At 34.3% G+C, this 20,930-nt stretch overlaps 2 protein-coding genes across 5 annotated transcripts; both read right to left on the reverse strand.

Annotated features, from left to right (window-relative positions):
* Positions 1-225: 225 nt before the first annotated feature.
* LOC108222884 (exocyst complex component SEC3A) lies at positions 226-15,565 on the reverse strand. Its single transcript, XM_017396844.2, has 25 exons — positions 15,287-15,565; positions 14,116-14,186; positions 12,884-12,964; positions 12,693-12,760; positions 12,480-12,582; positions 11,920-12,074; positions 11,094-11,211; positions 10,009-10,113; positions 9,404-9,505; positions 9,169-9,306; positions 8,047-8,175; positions 7,875-7,955; positions 7,716-7,790; positions 6,751-6,924; positions 6,511-6,658; positions 6,375-6,439; positions 5,571-5,741; positions 5,403-5,482; positions 4,548-4,629; positions 3,817-3,914; positions 3,567-3,675; positions 3,405-3,473; positions 2,882-2,947; positions 2,623-2,712; positions 226-671 (listed from the first exon to the last, which is right to left on the reverse strand). Exons 1-25 carry the CDS (start codon positions 15,468-15,470, stop codon positions 561-563), a joined length of 2,673 nt encoding a protein of 890 aa, XP_017252333.1. The 5' UTR covers positions 15,471-15,565; the 3' UTR covers positions 226-560.
* A 514-nt stretch (positions 15,566-16,079) lies between these two features.
* On the reverse strand, positions 16,080-19,576 carry LOC108222885 (probable hexosyltransferase MUCI70). Of its 4 annotated transcripts, none has more exons than XR_010292260.1 (7): positions 19,150-19,576; positions 18,601-18,800; positions 18,216-18,392; positions 17,983-18,138; positions 17,435-17,711; positions 16,933-17,349; positions 16,080-16,454 (listed from the first exon to the last, which is right to left on the reverse strand). XR_010292260.1 is itself a non-coding variant. In XM_017396845.2 (6 exons), exons 1-6 carry the CDS (start codon positions 19,478-19,480, stop codon positions 17,117-17,119), a joined length of 1,374 nt encoding a protein of 457 aa, XP_017252334.1. In that variant the 5' UTR covers positions 19,481-19,576; the 3' UTR covers positions 16,594-17,116. The 4 variants fall into 4 exon arrangements, 1 of the variants encoding a protein (XP_017252334.1); XR_001807088.2 differs by having other exon boundaries at positions 16,675-17,349; XR_010292259.1 differs by lacking the exon at positions 16,080-16,454 and adding an exon at positions 16,594-16,819.
* Positions 19,577-20,930: the final 1,354 nt, after the last annotated feature.

Consider the following 20,930-nt stretch of genomic DNA (forward strand, 5'->3'; position numbering starts at 1 on the left):
AATTAAAATTTATGTATTCAATTTAACGAATGTAAACTAATTTCGTCCGGTATTCAGGCAAAGTTTATACTCTAGAAATTAGAATATGATACAAAAAGACAATAAATAAATTTAAGTTTCACATTCATAAATCATATCACAACCATTCCGTCTAACCAAAACCGATAAAGTGCCTATATAAAAAAAATTATAAGCGACAAAAGACAAATCAATTTAACCTAATGATTAAAAGGAAAAATCTGGTAAATATTATAGAGAATATATACTATTTTATGGTCCAAACAAAGGCCAAATCCATGCCATTGTAACAAGTCTAGCTTCTCAAGTCATCTATGCTATGTTGGAAAGTGAGGAAAGTTAATCAACTTTGCAGCTCCGTCGACTGGGCGGGTTTGTTTGACAGAAATATGAGATAAATTATCATACAAATACCAATAAATTGACAAACATGCAGACAGTCAACCTGTTATTAGGTAGATGAAAATAGATCAAACAACAAAACTAGATAAACTGATTGCTTATCAACTTTACACTCATCTAATGTACAGGGTAGTTTCTCTCTACATGGATGCCAAGAGGTCTCTCATTTCTGATACAGATGGTATGTTCTCGCTGGGGTAAATCTTGGCAACAAGCTGAGCAAAGCTATCATACTTGTCCAGAAATTCCTTCTGTAAAAAATTAAACTTTAGTTAGATAATGTACAATTAAATAGTATGCAACTCCCTATCAATACTAAATTTGAAACAATCTGTGTACTTGTCAACTCAGCAGTTCTACAGGAAAACTGGAATTAACAGGTATATTGTACTCTGGCCCTCGATTTTTATTACTAAGATGCAAGTTTTAGCCCAGTTGCAACAAAAACAGCCAGATAACTAAGCAAACATCTGGAATACAACTCTGTAGTGAGAAACCAAATAAGAATTACTTTTATTCACATGCTTCCATCTCTCTGTGTGTGTGCGTCTGACCCTCTTTCTATGCATTTTTTTGTGGTTCTTGAGAATATTCTATACGAAGTTCCCTATGATTTCCTAATATCAGATTGTGCTATCCAAAGATTCATGAGGTAACATGACAGGACACAAGTGAACTCTCTACGACAAATTAAAACATGTTTAGCTACAAAGGATCCATGATAGTATCAAGAGAAAGACATTTCCATGTGATGAATGGTCAATACCACAGCTAAGTAGCTTCAACCAGTCCATGTTATCCAGTACACACTATATTATACATGTATGTATGAATTCCATACATAGGTGTGTTAAACTTTTACCCTGCCTACCCTAAATTAGATTCTAAAATATCACTCAAATTCTAAAATATCACTCAAACTAATTGAGCTACTTGCACACTGACACTATTAAGTACTATCGTACAGACAGCCTCTTCTATCCGTGCTTGTTTTGACCTACCTCAACCACTCTAAATCTTACCTATAACTAAAACAAAGAACAAACTTTACATGTGTCACTCTCACTGTCACATTTAATTTGACACATGTCATCCTCTCAATGTTTAATATACACGTGTCATCTCCTCCTGTAAAGTTATCGGCCATGTTTGGAAGTTAGAGGTTTGGGGCAAAATTAGAGGTTTGAGGTGGTTTAGATTTTTGACCAATAGAATCCGCTAAAATTGGTGTTTGGTAGTTGGCGGATTGAAACAGAGGTTTGGATCCAAAAAGCTAATTTTGAAAAAGCTACTTTGAGGAGCTTTTTGGTGCGGTTTGGGTATGTGTCACAAAAAGCTCATCAAACAGCTATTTACCAAACAGTTTTACAACAAACCGCTAATTCAATCCGCTAGTAAAAACATCATTTTCAATCAGCTAGTCAAAACATCTAATTCGATCCGCTAACAGCTAACCGCTAATTCCCAAACAGGGCCATTGTTTATGAGTACTTAATTAATTCATTTGTTCTCTCTTTCTAATAATTCTCCCACATCCATACTGTATTATATATTCAACTAAATCTCTCTTTCTTTTATATAAACTCCTCTAATCCCCTCTCTTTTTTTTAAGCTCCACTAACTCTCTTGAATTCATTTTTCATTTTGTTATCATTTATCAATAAATTTACATACAAGTACTCATTAATTTATTCAAAATTTATAAAAGTAATACCTTTTTATTTATATTATTTAAATTTTATGGTATACTATTGTATTTATATCTTATGTTGATTTGTATGTTCTATATATTTATTTAACATAATCAAAATTAGTATGAAATATATAAATCAAATTAATTAATTATGTAAAACTAAATTATGTTATTCAAGTAATAGTAATTGAAGTTATAAATTTGACTCTTTTTTTTTTAAAAAAAAAGGCAAGTTATAAATTTGATATATTATAATAATATACATATTAAAACAAATATATTATATAATATACATAACACACTTCATTAATATAAATTTTAAACTATATTATTATACATAAATAAATATATATATATATATTATAACGTGCATCTGCCTGGCCGCTAATTTAGTATGTACTAAATGAAGTGAGTAAAAGAGGGATGTCGTCAGTGAAAGAGAAGCTCCAGTACTAAAACAACAAGATTATCATATGAAATAAAAAGAAGATATCATGTTAACACAGTACCTTGCACTTGTCCCATAAAGAAGGAAGCAGTTCCTCCGAGGTCAAGTTCTTCTGTAACTTTTTATACATTGCCATGATGGACTTATCAACCTGTACAAACATATAATATTTTAGCAAAAAATATATGGGTGGCTAGAGATTAAAAGATGTATATCGGTATTGGCAAACCATTTTCATTGACTGTAAATTCTTCAAGTCACTTTTAAGATTATAAAGTCAAAGAACATGAGTGGAAATTAGAAGATATTAAATTACTCACCCCAGTTAAACTGGACTTCACAACTTTCCGCAGATCCATTTTAGACAATCCAAGTTGGAATGGAATCTGAAATTCTATAGTTAGCACCCAACAAGCTTGTACATAACACATATAAAAAAAATTGAAAAGCAAAAGTAAAGCCTTCATGGTCTAGGCCTAAGAAATTAAAACAGTTCAATAACTGTAGGTTATCTACTGCTTTCCCCATGTTTCCCATCGGCACTTTAAGACTTTAAGTCCAGAAAGTGTTCTACTCATAATTGGTATGTGGTTAAGCAAAGGACAGGGAATGGATACACTAATATTTATACTTCAAAACAACAGTGAAACAAAATCTAGAAAAGCAGGAACTGTACTTTGGGTATATTTAAAAACTTGCAAGTGTTTGCACTTCTGAAAGCAGAGGTGACTCAGATGAAATGCATTTTACAATTGGAGATACAATGATTTGTACAGGTAAAATGAGAACTATACCAAATTCTGACTATTAGTTCTGTGCTCAAAAGGAAGTCCACACACTAACCTCTTCTGGTGTTATCGTGTACATTAAATCCTCAATCTTCCGGGCAAATTGGAACAGGCGTTCAAAATTCTACAAAAAAAACAACATAAAAACTACTAATTATATCATATGCAACTTAAGTACGTTTTTATTGTGAGAATGACATGGAACTGGGATCCTTACATAATATATGATCACACTTATATGACGAGTGCAAGCTTGTTCATAAGATTCACTTGCTTGGTGATAGAATTTGGCTAAAGTCGGTACAACATTAGCCAGGTCATACAAACTGCATGCAACAATTTCTGATCAGCATGTTGAATTGAATAAAAAATCAAATCCTATAACGACGGTTATATTATGGCAACTGTCCAAAAAACTATCCAAATTAAAAAAATTATATATGGAGAGTTGAAGCAGATCGGGTCACCTATTCTGAAATGCAGCATAATTTTCTAGAAGCAATATATCAGCATACTTGGGATCTGCCTGAGCAATTTTGTCCAAAGTCGCAAACATTATGCTAACCTGTCAAACAGATTTTGTGACAGTTAAGCTCTATCATATATATCATATATTCTACAAGCAGAGGAAAAGCTGTTATATATATAATAGAATCAGCGAAAACACTAGGAAGGTAACATGCACAATAGTATGACTGTTTACGTGGACATGTTGGCGTAGCGCAACAATTCAAATTTCCTAGTTATACAACAAGAAGGATGTCCATGGACACCACACTTCAACAAGCTTTACTCTGAATTCATTAAATGAAGCTTTAAAATATAATACTCCCTCCGTCCCATCCATTTCTTATCGAATGGGTTGGGCACGGAGGTTAAGAAATATGTATAAAGAAGTGGAAAAGAGGAAGAAAAGTGGGTAAAGTGGTGGGACCCATTGATTTTTAATGTATAAAAAGAAGATAGTGGAGTAAAAGTAGTGTGAAATGGAAAGAAAAGTGGAGAAGTGGTGGGACCCATTGACTATTTTTGGTAAGTTTTGAAATGTAAAGAATTGGGTGGGACACCCCAAAAAGGAAAGTGTAAAGAAATGGGTGGGACGGAGGGAGTACATAATATACCTAAAAAATGTTCGACACCCTGTACATGCTTATGAATTCATAACCGAGGAAGTATGTTCATAAAACATGGCACTTACAAATTTAGTATAAGCCTGATCAACCAGATCCCTGGATTGTCCCTGGATGTACTGCTCCATCCGGGTTGCAAGAGTTGCAAACCTATGCAGAAGGGAGACGTGACCATTGAAATCCACAATTCAATATTAATTGTAAGATATTAATGTTAATAACACACTACTATATGAGAAGTAGACGGGGAGAGCTGATCATAGACCATTAAGTTTGGGGAACAAGACACTGTCAAGTGATTATACAGGATGAGTTGAGTGTAAATTTTCAAAATCAACTTAAGAGTCACTGGTGTTCTCCGAGCACACTGCACAAAGCCATGCGACATCATTACTTACTAGTACACCTATGAATAAGAAGTGCTAAACTATAATGAGGCTTATATATTGTTCTTTTTAATTAGGACCCCATGCATGAAGAGGTGCGATTTAGAAATACAAGGCCAAGTCGTGACTTTACACACGTGTCCTAGAATCCACCAGGCGTTTTATAGGGAGATCAGGAAGAAAACAAAACAGGTATATTAGCAAATACGGCAGAACATCACGAGGGGGGAGGGGGATTAGAAACTTTCAAAAGAAAGCAAAAGGAAGATTATAATTATGACTGATAATTAATAAATAAATTATATACAATAATACAAATAACATAAATAAGACTAACATACATTAGACTAATCGCTAGAGGGTACCTTGACCTCCTAGAAATGTTTAGAACCTGGCTACGCCCCTTCATACAGCTAACCAGACTTATCTTAACAGTTGCTTAGTCGTGAAAAGTATAGTTCCCATATTCTTATATTCTTATATTCTTTGAATTCACTTTTATGTCTACAAAAACACACTCTAAATAGATGAAATCACCTTGGTATGTATGACAAGACACCCAGCTGGCGGACATTTCTCTCATTTCTTTCTATCTGGTGACAAGCTTCATCTACAAACTGCGAGGCAAAATAAAAAATCACATTGAGCATTCACCAGATGCGAAAGATATTTGTAACAAATTCTTAACAGAGAAATATGACTTACACGAGCAAACTGTGTAGAAATTCTATCTTCAAGGGCATCAAGCAAGAGTCGCACAAATCCTGCAGCATCGGCTTTCTGACCAGATATATACCGTTCTGTAATTCCATGCATAGATATGCAGCGCAGAGGATCAATCTTATATGCCCAATCTACCACAGCATGGAAGTCTTCCTAAAAGATCCAGGGGGATATTGGGGGGGAGGGGGTGGTCAGAAAGACAACAAAGAGAGGATGTTCCCTATTTAATTTTAAAAAAAATCCTTTTAGTTCTATATAAGAAATAGCTTGTAACCAGGCAACCGCATGCAGCAATTTCATAACTTCAGAAATGTTAGCAATTTGAATGCAAGAAGATTGAAGTGGTATGCATGTAAAAATAAAACTGAAATAACTCCAATAACACATACTATATTCATCAGCTGTTTAATTGATCTAATAGGCAATAATATGGTGCTAAGTTTAAGGCTAGCTGTCAATTAAACAATATAGGTCTTAACTGGTACACAAGTTACTTTCAAGAAGATCTCTATTTCAAAATGCTGGTACAATAGGGTTCCGAAATAGGTGTAACTAATTTCAAACTTTAAAAAGGAAAGGAGATCAATAGAGGGGCGAAAGCAAGTTTTATAAGAAAAAAGATTAGAAATTCTGTATGAAAGTCTCATGTAGAATAAAACTTGTAACATGCAGATGGTTACATAACGGGGCCTAATTAAGTTACATGACCTCAATACACATATTGAGGTCTATCTAGATAGATATTTTGAATCAAAATAGTAATAATAGGTAGAATCATTTTAGTACTTGTATTCCGTCAAGCAAATCACGAAGTGACTCATTAAGTGCTGCCAGCTCCGAAGTTCTTTTACCTACAAATTACAGAAATAGGGCAGAAATTATCACCATGTTAAAGAAGAGGTAAAGCATAACAGGAGAATACCATTTTTGCTGTCATTGTCATCAATGTCCAATATTCCTAAATCATCATCATTCGCATCATCGTCATTAGATCCATTTTTGAGATTAGGACCCCCTGGTGGTGCAAGTGCAGGAACTTCAAAACACATAAAGTGTGCAAAAAAAGAACTCTGCAGATTTTACAGTTGAAAAGTTAATATGACTAGGAAAAGACTATAACTGAAAGTTTGAACTCGAGGTACAGAAGTGGATTGGTTATAACCTCATCCACCAAGAGCGGGATAAATATCGTGAGCATTTTAGCATAAGCTTCTGAAACATTAGAAGTATCGGCATTATTCACACTTTGACCGGAACCAGTGGAACCTTCAAGCCAGACAGTTGGATTTCTTGATGCTTTAGTACTAGCACGAAGTTCATTCGCAAATTCACGGGCCTGTAAGAATCAAGAATATTGCCTACAGCTTAATATAAGAACACCCTAAAACACTACATATTGCCATGCAAAGTAAGAAGTAGCTGAAAAAACTTTAAGTAAGCAAGTCAAGATATTAGCAGGTAACTGATAGCTACAAATTGTAAAACTAAAATTATATGTAACATAGTATTATGAAGGAACCATCATAGTCCTAACCATATATCATTAATAAGGCTTTCGGCTTCCATACTCAATTATGAAACTGTTGGGGAAAAATAGATTCAGCTTAATAATTTGGGTTTCCGCTTCGCTATAAACACATCAGCATTTGGCAATACTAATGACTAGATATATCTACCAACAATGCATAAAGGTCAGAAATCAGAATTAAATGGCCTAAAAAAGCTAATATTAAAATTCTAAAAGACTGTAATGACTATTTAAAAAATACCAAGTATATAAGAGATAAAATGATTGTGCAATTTGCTTGAATACACATCAAGCACCAGATTTATTCAGTGGCGGCCTCCAGACAAATTGCCATCTAATAATGTCTTGCATTGTAGCTTCACCTGCCTGTCATATACATGAGAAACCTATGCAACTAGACTTCTAACATACCTTTCTATCAAAAAGCTTTTGTATTAGACTAGGAAGTAGGAAGGTGCACAAATGATTCACATAACTTTGACTCCACAAAAAGGTACTGAGAATGACACATAAGAAATCAAAGATAATTATAGGAAGCATTTGCTCAAAAGAAAGATAATAATAGGAAGCATTTGCTCAAAAGAATAATGTGCCCTGACCTCGCGACGTAGAAGCAAATTAAGGGAGCTACAGTAAGCCTTTCTTAAAGGGCCCAGGCAGTTCTTATCAAGGCTCTGCAGTTAAAAGATATAATGATAGTTAAAAAAGTAGTATATGTAAAATCATTGTCAATATCATAGAAGTTTATCAAACCTGACCTTTAGGTGCTGCAGAAGGCGAGCATAGGTTCTGCATTTATATCTTAGATCAGCATGATCCGGTCTCTTTAGTTGTCCCCGCTATAAAACCAAGAGATCTAAGTGAAACTAGAGCTCAGATTGTCAATTTAAATCAAAAATCATTTAAAAAGAAAAAAAAACCCATAAATACCTGAGAGAAATAACTTTTGTCACTTATCATGAAATCAACCAAGCTAGCAAAGTAGTTTCTCAAAAATTCAGATGCTCTCCGAACAAAAGTACTTTTCAATTTTTCGAGTTCTGCGCGCTTCTCTTTTACCTGTTAAACAACAGGATTTGTATTAAAATTATATAATTCCATTGTCATAGACCTATTTAAATCCATGGTGAAACACATGTTTAGGGGGAAAATAGAATAAAAGGAATGTAACATATGCAACATTTACATGCTTATAGGTTGAGTTTGTTTACAAAGATTATAGTCCATGTATATTGTTCTTATTCTGATCTGAAGTTTTCCTGGACTAAATTGATCACCATTTCTTTCTTTTCTATAGGAATAATCATGCCTAGGTAGCTGGTGTGATTAAGTAGTCCCCCCCCCCCCCCCCAAAGGAATCAAAATATGTAGGGCAAGAATCAACATGATTATTTCGGTTAATTAAGAATTGAAAAATGAATGCAATTAATATATTCATCAAATGATAATCCTAATAAAGCAAATATACCATAGGCTATTATTTTAAAAAATAACAACAGTAAATAGATTTGTCTCAAGTATGAGTATTAAAATTATATTTTACTTAGTTGATTAAGTATGGAAATATGATTGGAAATAATACAGTCATTAAATGATAATCTTAATAAGCAAACATGTCATAGGCTATTAAAATTAATCAAATAATTACAATACATAGAATTCCTCAAGTATTAGTATTAAAATTCTGAACCACATAGAATTCCTCAAGTATTAGTATTAAAATTCTGAACCACGGACCAAGATCTAATTCCTCAGGCCCTACGCCATCTATCCTGCCATTAATATATTTTCAATGAAGTATTTTCTAGATATAAGTATATATATTTCTGTATTAAAAACCTATATTAAGCACGTGGATGGAATGAACAAGAACATACAAAATATATAAACATAAAAGTTTCAAATTATAGCATAGACTTATCGCCTTGGCCATGTGAAGCCCTACCACATTTATAGTCAACTTTCACACTGACATTGATAAATATACATATCAGACATTGAAAATCATGTCACGTATGCTTATGAAAGCAACAAAATGAGCAGCGAACGTACAGCTAGAGTATTTTGGTAGCAGGGATCCAAGTTAGGTGCTTCAAGACCACGTATGGCACTAGTTAACCACTCACATGCCTCAATATTTTGGAGCATCCGTGCCTCGTCAAATGAACCTCCTGTAAGACAGGCTGCATACTGCAACATTAAAATAGAAGAAAAGAAAGCATTAGTTGGCTCGAGAAAAAATAAGATCTCATTATTATTTTTGAAAGGTGACTATAAGAAGCAAGACCTCGGGAGGAATGCGTAATCTCTCAAGAAGCTTGTCAAGTTCATCAATCAAAGATTTGTTATTTACAGACTGCATTTCCAACTTGTTATTGCGGGTTTCTATCTGCAATATCAAAGTATATATTGTATATCAGAAGAAGTAGCTTAAGAGTGACAAAGAAGAACTAAAAGAGCTGCAAGTAGGTAGATGCGATCCTGATCTACCTTTGGAAGGATAGATTAATACTCAACAAAGTTCACTACTGCAAAAAAATCTACATAATCATCAAATATTTTTATTCTCTCTTTATTACGCACTTGATATTGAAATAATTTTTAGTTCTGAACACCAAACACTCAGAAGATCTGCTAATGAATAGAACATCAACAATCATCTAAACAAAACCCTGCCGCAACAGGTGAGCAACGAAAAGCAGCGGAAGAAACCAACTAATAACATCCAAGGAACGAAACAACAGATTACAACTATAATAACCCATGAAAGGTGCACCAGTATAATTTTTTTTCCAAGGTATATAGTCAGGCCCAACTTAGTCCAGCGTTGAACATGAAATCAAAAAACAATTATGACTTCTGAACACACAATACTGTGAGTAAAGAACTTACCGACTCAATGTCTTCTCTCATGTGTCTAAGTTTTACATTGAATATACCTAGCCATTCATCCATATCCTCCACACAGTTTGACGCAGCCTCGAGACCCTGTAGTACCTGCAGGATAATAAACATATATTGAAGGATAACACAAATTATGATAGTAATCAACAATAAGCTGTCTAAAAATAAACATAATTCACTGGAGTAAAATAAAAATTCTGAAAGAAGTACAAGGTTGAAGCATTTTTTATTAGTGTTATATTTGCAGGTCTACAGACATATAAAGAATGTGCTGCCTAGTCAACATTGTGTGCCCAGGCACAATCACTTCAACTCCATTAATCATGATACGCACACACAAATTGGGATATAGCGTGAGTGTCATACTCTTACCCTTCATAGATTATTTGCTGATACATGCACAACTTGTATTCCAGTGACAGTAACTTTGTTTTTTTCATGTCCTTGAACTGACACAAGTGGGTTTAGTTAACTAACTCCATTTTGTGTGGATTCACCAATTTATCAGCGACACATCTATAGTAAAGCATGAGAAACCGTAAATGCACTACAGTCTGAAGCTGACACAATAAGCAACTGTCTTATTCTTTATTCACTTCATTCCACAAACAAGTCTCACTCTGACCTTTTAAAGTCAATTTCTTAAAAAATGAAATATGAAACAGACATTATTTAGGGCATTTTCTAATATTATATATGTTCCTGATTAGTAGTCAATCACAGTTATATCACTCAAATCAAATGAATCCCCATTTATCCTGGATTACAGAATTTCACGGACTGATTATAAACTCTTAATCAAGACTCAACAGAATACAATTAGTCTTCCACTTTGTATCAATCACAAACTGAAATGAGAAACTGAACTCTAACAAACTTAATAGACAAGATAGGATTCTAAGAGATGACTGCGGACTGGTAAACACCTGATCAGTCACATACCCAAAGACCCGCATAGAGAAGATTCAAAGGACCAGTAATATTACCTACCTTTAAATAAGTGTCATTCAACAAACATAGGCGGTAAAATCATGTATACATATATTTATAATGAGGAAGGACTAAGTGATTACCTCGCCTATCAAAGGTTCACTCTCCAAAAGGGCATGCACATTTGCAGCTTCTAAAGCTTGAAGCTCTCGCTTTAAACGCTCTGAGAAAGCCTCGGCTTCACCGATACCCATGACATAGCTGCAAGCAATGACATGCACAGGATCATCATCATTATCTAAAGTGTTGCAATAAATGTAAGTTAACGTAGGCAAACCACTTCGCAACTAGGCAATTAAGAATTTAAGGGGAAAATGTAGGACGAGTGCTGGGGTTAGAAATTTGGGATCTCTCACTGGACAAATTTCTCAAAAGAGAAAATATCTCACAAAGAGAACACGATTTATTAAATTAATTCATATTCCAAATCCGATCACTTACAGGTATTACAATTTTACAATGGTCTATTTAGAATTTCTATGCTTAAAGAATGAAGTACATTTCGAATTAAGGGAAAATTTACTTTTATCTATATCAACTTACCAATACTAATCCACCACCACAACTGAGTAAAGGCACCAACTCATTTTGTTAATCTGCCACCATAATCTAGAAATTCCTAAAAAGCCTACTGATCGCATATTATTAAAGTTTATAATAAATTGCATTACACATAATTCCTTTAAAATTTCATGAAATAAATGAAAAGTTGAGCTTTTATCATCTTGCTCCACACCCGACAATAAATTAAAGATGAGAGAAGAAATCAATGTTTCTCCCTGGGAAATACTTGCGAACTGCATCGAGTATAACATATTAATATTGTAGTCTAATTTGAGTTCACGATACTCCACAGTCCACATACATGTGATAAGTCATAAGCTTCATACGGAGAAAAAAAATACATACGTGCCTAAAAGAGCCTCCATGTCATCTTCCTCTGCTTGAGACACGAGCTCTCTTTCAACAGTCACTTTCATGTCGCTTTCTTCCACCCCCACAACTTTCTCTACCTGGGATCCATTTTGAGCATTCTGCTGATTGGAAACGGAAGGTGTATTATCCTGTATAAATTTTAAATAGGTAATTTCAGGATTAGTCAGCATATCACCAGCAATTATGATCAAGTAAAAGTTTTAATATATATCTACAAGATTTTAAAAGTAAAAACATATTAGTCCGATAGTCCATAATTCAGCTGTAATAAAAAGGGTAAATATAGTCTCTATATTTACACATGTCCAAAAATATTCTGTTGACGTGTTTATTGTAACTTGTATGATAGGCTCATATCTGTACAGTGGGACCATTAAATTATTTACATGAGAGATTATACATAAGGATGATAATAATAATAATGATAATTACTGAAATAGAATATTATGATGTAAAACCATGGACAAACATCATAGAATGTATTGATACCGCAAAAGAAGGTAGACAATATACAACAAGAAAAACTTCGTCACCTTCGCCCAAAGAGCCATCTCCACAACGTCTATGCCAACAACTTTAGGGAGACGACCTAATACATCTTTGCAGATGTTAAAGATGCACATTACAAGACGGTTTCTGCACCACAAAAATTCAAATATACACCATGTATTATTAAGAAAACATAGATGCAAAATAATATGTATCAACACTCTAACATATAACAGTAGAAGTTAACGTAAAATTACCTGTCATCGATATTACGCATGGTCCAATGAGGCGGAGCAACACTTTGGCTTCTAAGGTTATCAAATCCCTACAGGGACTTGGTCGATCAGTTTCCTCACTTTTCTTAGTATATAGCTACTTAGATTTCTATACACTGCATAACACTAGAATAATAAACATCTCAAATGCACGGGTGAGGAAAAATCAATACCAGCGTAAATGTACATCCACTTGGGTCATTACCCACAACCTCCACCTTTGTGAGATGTTTCAACTTGTATATTTTTGCAGGCTGAAAAAGGCAGAACATGAGTCAAGCTGCTTATATTATTTGAATAACTAATACAATCAGAGGCTGATATAGTAAAGGACAAGTAGAGCTAGGTCCCTAACTCAATTTTTAGTTAGTACGAATTTATGTGTATAATCTTTAAACATTTGAACTAGTGTTATGATATATAAGTTTCAAAAAAGGTTTTCTCGCACAAATATATAAATAATTTCTTATCTTTCTCTCAATTCTGTAATTTAAATTTTAAAGTTTTTCTACATATGTCAGCTTGTTTTCTATTTAATTTTAATATTAATTAATTGCTAATTATAACTCTCATCTACTTTATTAAATTTATCCATCTAATCAGATCGGAAATTCTAACCCCCAATCACCCAAATTCCTAGGTCTGCCCCTGAATACAAAACTTTTCCTCTACAAAACTGCTTACCAGTAAAACTTTTCAGGTGAACTCAACTGTTTCTTCTGTACATATGACACTAAAAGGGTAATATCAAATTGGTCGCTGAAGTGGTGACGAGATATCAATTTGTTCACCGATCTCAACAGCATATTATTTAAACATTAGAGTCACAAAAAATATCAAACGCGTAGATTCAAATATGTTTTTGGGAAGTAAAAATAGTCTTTTATTGAATAATCCATATTTTTTTACATGCTATCACAACCAAATGAAAAGTTGTAAATTCCAGTATCTCAGATAATGTGTATTAAAAAAATATATACTGTTTAATTTTTAATTTTATAATTATTTTTCTTGATTTAATTTTAAGAAATAACAAAACTAGCAAAGCTCTTCTTTTTTTTCCACGATAACACCTCGGAACAAAACTTATCTAGAATTTGATTGTTCATAATTTTTTCAGATTCTAATAATTTTTAGGTGTACTTCTACTTATTTTTCTAATTTGAAACTGATCAAGTGACATATATATCCACCTAAGTGATAAAATGATACCCAGTTGTGATATCTGGTTTCCACTTCAGAGACCAATTTGATACTTAACCCGACACTGAAAACATACATGATCCCTAACCACTGAATGAGCCATGTATCAACAACAATGTCACTATAGCAAGCTAAAAGCTTCCTCAGTTCACAAAGACATCATACAAACATACAACGATGAAGGTGTAAACTGGGATATTACCTCAAGAACTCCACCGGTAGAATACTTAAGGACTCGAAGAAAAGCTTGAACTCGCTGCCCTTTTGACTTTGCTGCATAAACACATCATAATGGGGAATGTAAATAGAGCGACTAGACTACAATCATGCATGTTGAAATATGTGTCAATAAATTTTGCCAATTTAATTAACTAACAGACACCATCTACAATATTGCATAATATTTGAACCACGAGATCAAGATTTTTGCTAGTGAGATTGATATCTATCCTTATGCAGGGGGTGGCAATTCCTCCTATGCTCCATTCTTTGAGATGTTTCTAATTTCTTACTAATTTTTAATACTATAATTTGGCTTGCAAATTGGTAAAAATATTAAATATGCATCTCACTAGCATGATCAAGTCATAAATATAAATTCTACTCTTGCTTCGAACACCTTTATTCCGTTAAACAAATCAACACAACACTTCACTCGTTCTACTAATAATCAAAACAATCCCAACTCCCAAAACATTCAGCATTGTTTCATTTTGTTCTTTATCCTTACCAAACCATAACTCCACAATTCTCTGGTAGCTAAATCTCAAACCACCCATATTAGAATGACAGTTATTCTAGCCTCATACCTAATCCAAGGCAAACACATGTTATCACTCAACACAGGTGCACAATAAAGATGCACAATTAGCATCAACACCACAAATAAGGTAACTTATATCAAAGCCTAGTTGGACATTTTAACAAGAGATAGAGAGTTCCAGATCAACGCAAGTAAGTGTGCGACTTCAATTCCACAATCGGCCATTTGAAAAAACAAATTGTTGCAAGTCACATTTATTTGATCATATCGTAGGCCTGTAGCATACTAGTAGATTCAACTATTAGAAAATTTTAAGAAGGTCCATCAAATCCTGATTCAACAAGATTACAAAATTCGGTAATTACTCGAGCTATCTTGTTGGATCACATCAAAATTCAGTCAGATCAACTTTTCAAATTACACTTATTTCATATACATGGATATAACCAAGGCAATTTTAAATGTGAACACATTAATACATATTAGAGAGAGGGAGGGAGAGAGAGGGGGAGAGAGAGAGAGAGAGAGGGAGAGAGAGAGAGAGAGAGCGTGAGGGAGAGAGAGAGAGAGAGAGAGAGAGAGAAAGAGAGAGAGAGAGAGGAGAGAGTACTGGAGATAGCGAGAACTCTAGGTTTGGCCATAGCGCCACCGCGACCTAACTTGGCAGCAGATTTGCCCCAAACGCCTTGGCTCTTAGAGACACGGATCGACATAACGATCTTCTGTTTAGTGCCTTCAATTGCAGCCTCGCAGGCTCGCCGGAGCTCTCCGTCATCGGCGCTTGATTTCGCCATCTTCTCCACTATTGTTTTCTCTATCTGGTCCAACTGTAATCACTCTGTACGTATTATTACCACCAGAGCAGTGTTTTATTACCAGCTGTCATTTGTTTTTACCCCTCCGTTTTGAGTCTTTTGACTGCTGTAACTTTTTCAAGTACCTTCAAACACTTTTCTCACCCGTTTTCTGGTGTGTCAAATTAACAAATAAATATAAGTAATTTTTGATTGTGGGAATATGTAACGGGAAAAAACTGATATTACGCGTTTTTTTTTACAGAAGATATCACGCGTTGAGTAAAGGATTTTTTCAGTAATTTAGACTATTTAGTTTTCAACGTCTATCTTTGAAAATTCAAAAGACATTTTTTGCTGAGTAAAGTTTTGATTTTAATTTACAAAGTTCAAGATCTTATTAATATTTTACATTTTTCTAATCAATTACAAATTAAAACATTTCTTAATCATTTTTAATTGTTACTTCCCGAATTATGATTCCTAAATACTAAGATCTGAACAGGATGAAAGGAATGAGATGAAAAAATATTTAAAAAAATTATTACAAGAAAATAATGATTACAGTCTACAGAGTGAGTCCAAAATTTTTATTACGAAGATTGTAAGTATAACGAAGAAGAAGCATAATGAATATTCTTTCAAATATGTTTATAGGGATTAAATTTTTAGTTCAAATAATTTGGAATGAAATTATTGAAAGAATAAAATTTATCTACAGAAAGACACAAATTTTATTACATTCTCAGTTGTTCCATTCCATTCATTCTCCCTTGTTCCTTTACCTAAGCACACATGAATCGTACTGCTTCGTATGTATTTTCCGGTGCATATACTGCAAGAGCTATATTTAACTCTGCATAATTGATCTTTCACTAGAAAAGAGTACTCTGTGTTGCATCTACCAAGGCAACTGTGAACTGCCTTTCTCATGGTGATAACATGATGAGAGTTGGAACTTTGAAACTGCATTGCACAAAATACCTGAAAACGGAATCAAAGGGAAAAAAGAAGAAAGCGAGAACATCAATAGATTGAGTGATGATCCATAAAGATTCTTATGAACATTTAGCACTAAAGTATAGCCAATTGGGAATTTTTAAAAAATATAACTGGATCAAAGGAAACTAAAAATGAATCACATCTTATATATCTGTTACAAACATCCATACTGAATAGTGAATAGCTTATATGGAGTTTTTACATCGCAGCCGTGGAATGGATACATGGTTCGCTCTTTTACATTTTGGACATCAAGTACGGAGCTTTGGGTCAAATCATCATAAACGCGCATCTCCTTTTAATGCACAAGCAATAGCTTTTACATAAGACATTTAGATCTCCATTGTCTGTATTGGTCACAGTGCAGCTCATGAATGACATTTGTGATAAATTTTTGGCGTGCTAGATGAGAAAGAGTGCACTATATACTGTGAAAGATACTATTAAGTAAAGCACTTACCTTGTAATAACATCTATTCTGTTTTCTTTATCAGTTGTTAGTGGAATAGGGGTTGTTCGCTGTCGCTTTTAATCTCCCCTCCCGGAAAATGACTGTTGTCACATATCATTGTATCAACACCGTGTATAATCCAAATCTCCTGACGATATGAATTTGCAATTGCGCATGACCAAACAGCAGCTAACTATATTACAAGAGGCTTGGCCTTCCGGATATGGCCCATGCTATTAACAAGATCCTTTCGAGTGCAAACAGGGAACATGTTGATATTCTTCAACACTTTCAAACGCCAGAGAACATATGGAAAACTCAGTTGATCACGAGAAGTGAAACGAACCACTTCATTGAACCAAAGGCACATGAACAGATTAGTCGTTGGTGTGTGTTCTCTTACAATTACAGAGGCCTCAGAGAGAGCTGCACAGATAAACGTATAAATATATGCCATAAGATCATGACTGTTAACATGTTCCTTTGGAGAGAATTGCAGCAAGAAGGATACCTTTTTTCCCATTAAACCTCTTATCTTCTGGGAGGCCGTCTTGGCGGTATTGAGATAATTGTATTTCCACTTCTTCTGGGCTGGCTTTGTGTTTCTTGACAACAGCATTTGCCTCATCATAAACGCTACTTCTAGCTCCGTGTTCAGATATTGCAAGTACAGAATCTGACTGCCAAAGAAGGGCTTCCAGCACACCAAGAGGGTCTCTCCTGAATTGAGATTTTGAGTCTACCCAGATCGAATAGCTTGCGTGTGGAAAGAGACGATGGGCTAACATCTGGTCAAACAAACATGAGGTATTGCTCAACTTAGATAGAGAATGAAGCAGTACTACAAGCATTTTGGTCATAAACATTGTGCTGTAAGACTACTTTTCTTATCCAAATATCTCACTATCAAGATCCGCATACATATATTTTCTAGGTAACCGAACGATAAATGTCAGTTTTTTGTATGTTTGATAGAAAATTTACATTTTAGAAATCATATACTAACAGAAGAGCTTTGAAAATGAACAAACCAGAATTCCTAAACAGATTTCTACACACCTTTGGAATTTTACCATTCAACCTCTGATCATTAAAAGGAAGATTTGTAACTAACACGATGCGCCACACTCCAATATACTGGTCCTCGCCAACTTTGTGCCCTGCAGCAGCCTGTGCAGCAAGAGTGATTTCATCCCAAAACGCCACATAGCAGACCTGTATTATCTCTAGTTCAGCAAACTAACAAGTACAACAAGCATTAGAAAGAGAAAGCGCCATTACAATATTAATACCTTCTGAAGTGATGTCTCTGACATCCCGATAGGTTGATAAAGATCATCTCCACCACCAAAAGTACAAGTAGATACCACAACTTTGCATGTTTGCATGAAACTTTTGTCATCATCAGAGACAATGAACCCGCCATCCTTACTATAGAAACCACAATGCGCCCTTGAAATTTCATTCACCTGTGGTAGTTACATAATAAGAAACAATAGTATAAAACCACTTCGCAACGAATACAGAGATAAGTAGTACATACTGAAAAGTTGTAGACAAACTTGTGATGGCACTAATAGATGATAACATAAATGATGATCAAACCGAGCAAGTCCAGCAAAATATTTGTTTTCAATATCAAATATTAGAGGAATTCTAACTTCATTAAAGACATACACTGTTAAAAGATTGCTCCCTCTGCTCTAAAGATTGGTTTCCGGTAAAAAGATTAGATCGTGTGATATCCATCTGCGGACGGGATTGAACTCCGTCAGTCTCTGACACGTAAACCAATTCTTTAATAGGACCAACAGGCTCCTTTCTAATTGGTATATCCAAATGCTGAAGTTCTTCAGGAGGAAGTAGCTTCAAACAACCTGATATCATCAATTAGAGTTCAATATCCCAACCTTAGCATTCATCCTCATGATTTTCACAAGTAAACTAAAAATCACAATATTATTATTTTTCCCAAGGAAGTAAATAATACTACGTATAACGTATCTATTATAAACATAGTCCTACTCCTGCATCTACTTATTTTGGTTTCACTTTTTAAACGTATTTTAGCAATATTCACAATGTCACAATTCACAAACAGTAGATAATTTATTTTTTAACTCATCATACTTAACTTTATTTTTCGTTTCGATTTGACTTTTTACACATATTTCTCGATCAAATTGGGTTTTAATCAAAATAGTAGTAGTACAAAATTACACTTACGAGTCGGATCTAACCGGTTCAAATTCCCGCTCGACTTCTTCTCCCCAGCTAACTCGCGAGTCTTCTGAGTCACGACCTCCGAGTTTATCAATTGACTCGGTTTGCGCCCTATTCTCGAGGCCTCGAAAAATAAGAGTCCGGCGGCCGGAAGGAACAGCAACACCGGCCACCATCGACGGAGCAGTCTAAAGATTCGGCGAGCTGATTCGGATTTCCCGCGGGGCCCAGATTTCTTCCGTTTTTTCCGGAGTCGTAGTTTTAATTTGCCGGAAATGTCGTCGGAATCTTCGTCGGAGACGTTGATTGCGATGCTGCTGCTGTTATTGAACATCGATCGGAGAGAGTGTAATAAATTCAGTGATTCACACGGTTTGAATAATATTGGCTAGTAGTAGACGTGGTTGTCGTATAACTCGTGTCTGATTCACAGCCAGCAGTTTTCGATTTCAAATTTTATTTAAATATTTTAATAGAAACTTAATTTTCTAAATTTACATTACAAAATATTAATATCAACTGTTACTATTTAATAAAAAGAATCCAAATTATTCTACACAAAAAGTAAATGGTTAATTTATTTTTTCTATCTCAGGGACATATCATTTGTCCGTTAATTAAATCAAAAATAAAAACTCCAAATCCTATAGGAACACATTTTGTTTTTTTTGAACACATTTTGTTAATATTGACTTTTAATTTCCTGGACGTGTTACTCCTTCGATTTAGATTTTAAATATTTATCACCTGTATTTGAGATAATTTTGATAAAAAAAAATCCACTTGCAATTATTTTTTAACGTACAATGGGTTTTTGTTAGAGCATCTCCAACGACGTTGGCTATAATCGTTGGCTAAATTGGACCTGTAAAACATTATGTAAAATTTGCTGAACCTGTAAGAGTATTGGCTATAGGGATATTTTTAAAAATACCCATCTGTAAAATTAGTTTTTTAAAAATACTACCATCTTTTTCATTGTTTTTAAAAATACCTTTTCATAAAATTTTTTTTTCAAAAATACGATTTGCAACTTTTGCAACCTCATTTGCAACCTTGGGCGGCGCAGCCGTAAAAGTTGCAAATGAGGTTGCAAAAGTTGCAAATGAGGTTGCAAAAGTTGCAAATAAAAATGGAAAGTTGCAACTGTTGCAACTGTTGCAACCTGGCGCAGCCGTAAAAGTTGCAAATGAGGTTGCAAAAGTTGCAAATAAAAATGGAAAGTTGCAACTGTTGCAACTGCAATTGCAACTAGTTCAACTGAAAACTGTAAGTTGCAAATGAGGTTGCAAAAGTTGCAAATGAAGTTGCAACTGCAGTTGCAACTTTTGCAACTGCAGTTGCAACTTTTGCAACCTCAGTTGCAACTAAATGCAACTGAAAACTGTAAGTAACAACAGATGTATGGTGTGCCCCTGGCGGGGCCATTAGATTACAATAGAATCAACTGAATGCAACCATATGCAACTGAATACAACCATATGCAACCATATATGCAATTACAAATCCTGATTTCAAGTTCCAGTTTTCAAATGTCATTTTCGACCTCATTTTCGGAATCGATATATATATATATATATCGATTCCGAAAATGAGGTCGAAAATGACATTTGAAAACTGGAACTTGAAATCAGGTTGCAACACGGCTGGCGCCGCCTGTAGTTGCAAATGAGGTTGCAAAAGTTGCAAACAGTATTTTTGAAAAAAAAATTTTATGAAAAGGTATTTTTAAAAATAATTCTGGAAGGTAGTATTTTTGAAAACAATAAAAGAAAAGGTAGGTA

This window comes from Daucus carota, chromosome 5, assembly GCF_001625215.2.
Source record: "Daucus carota subsp. sativus chromosome 5, DH1 v3.0, whole genome shotgun sequence".
Lineage (NCBI taxonomy): Eukaryota > Viridiplantae > Streptophyta > Magnoliopsida > Apiales > Apiaceae > Daucus > Daucus carota.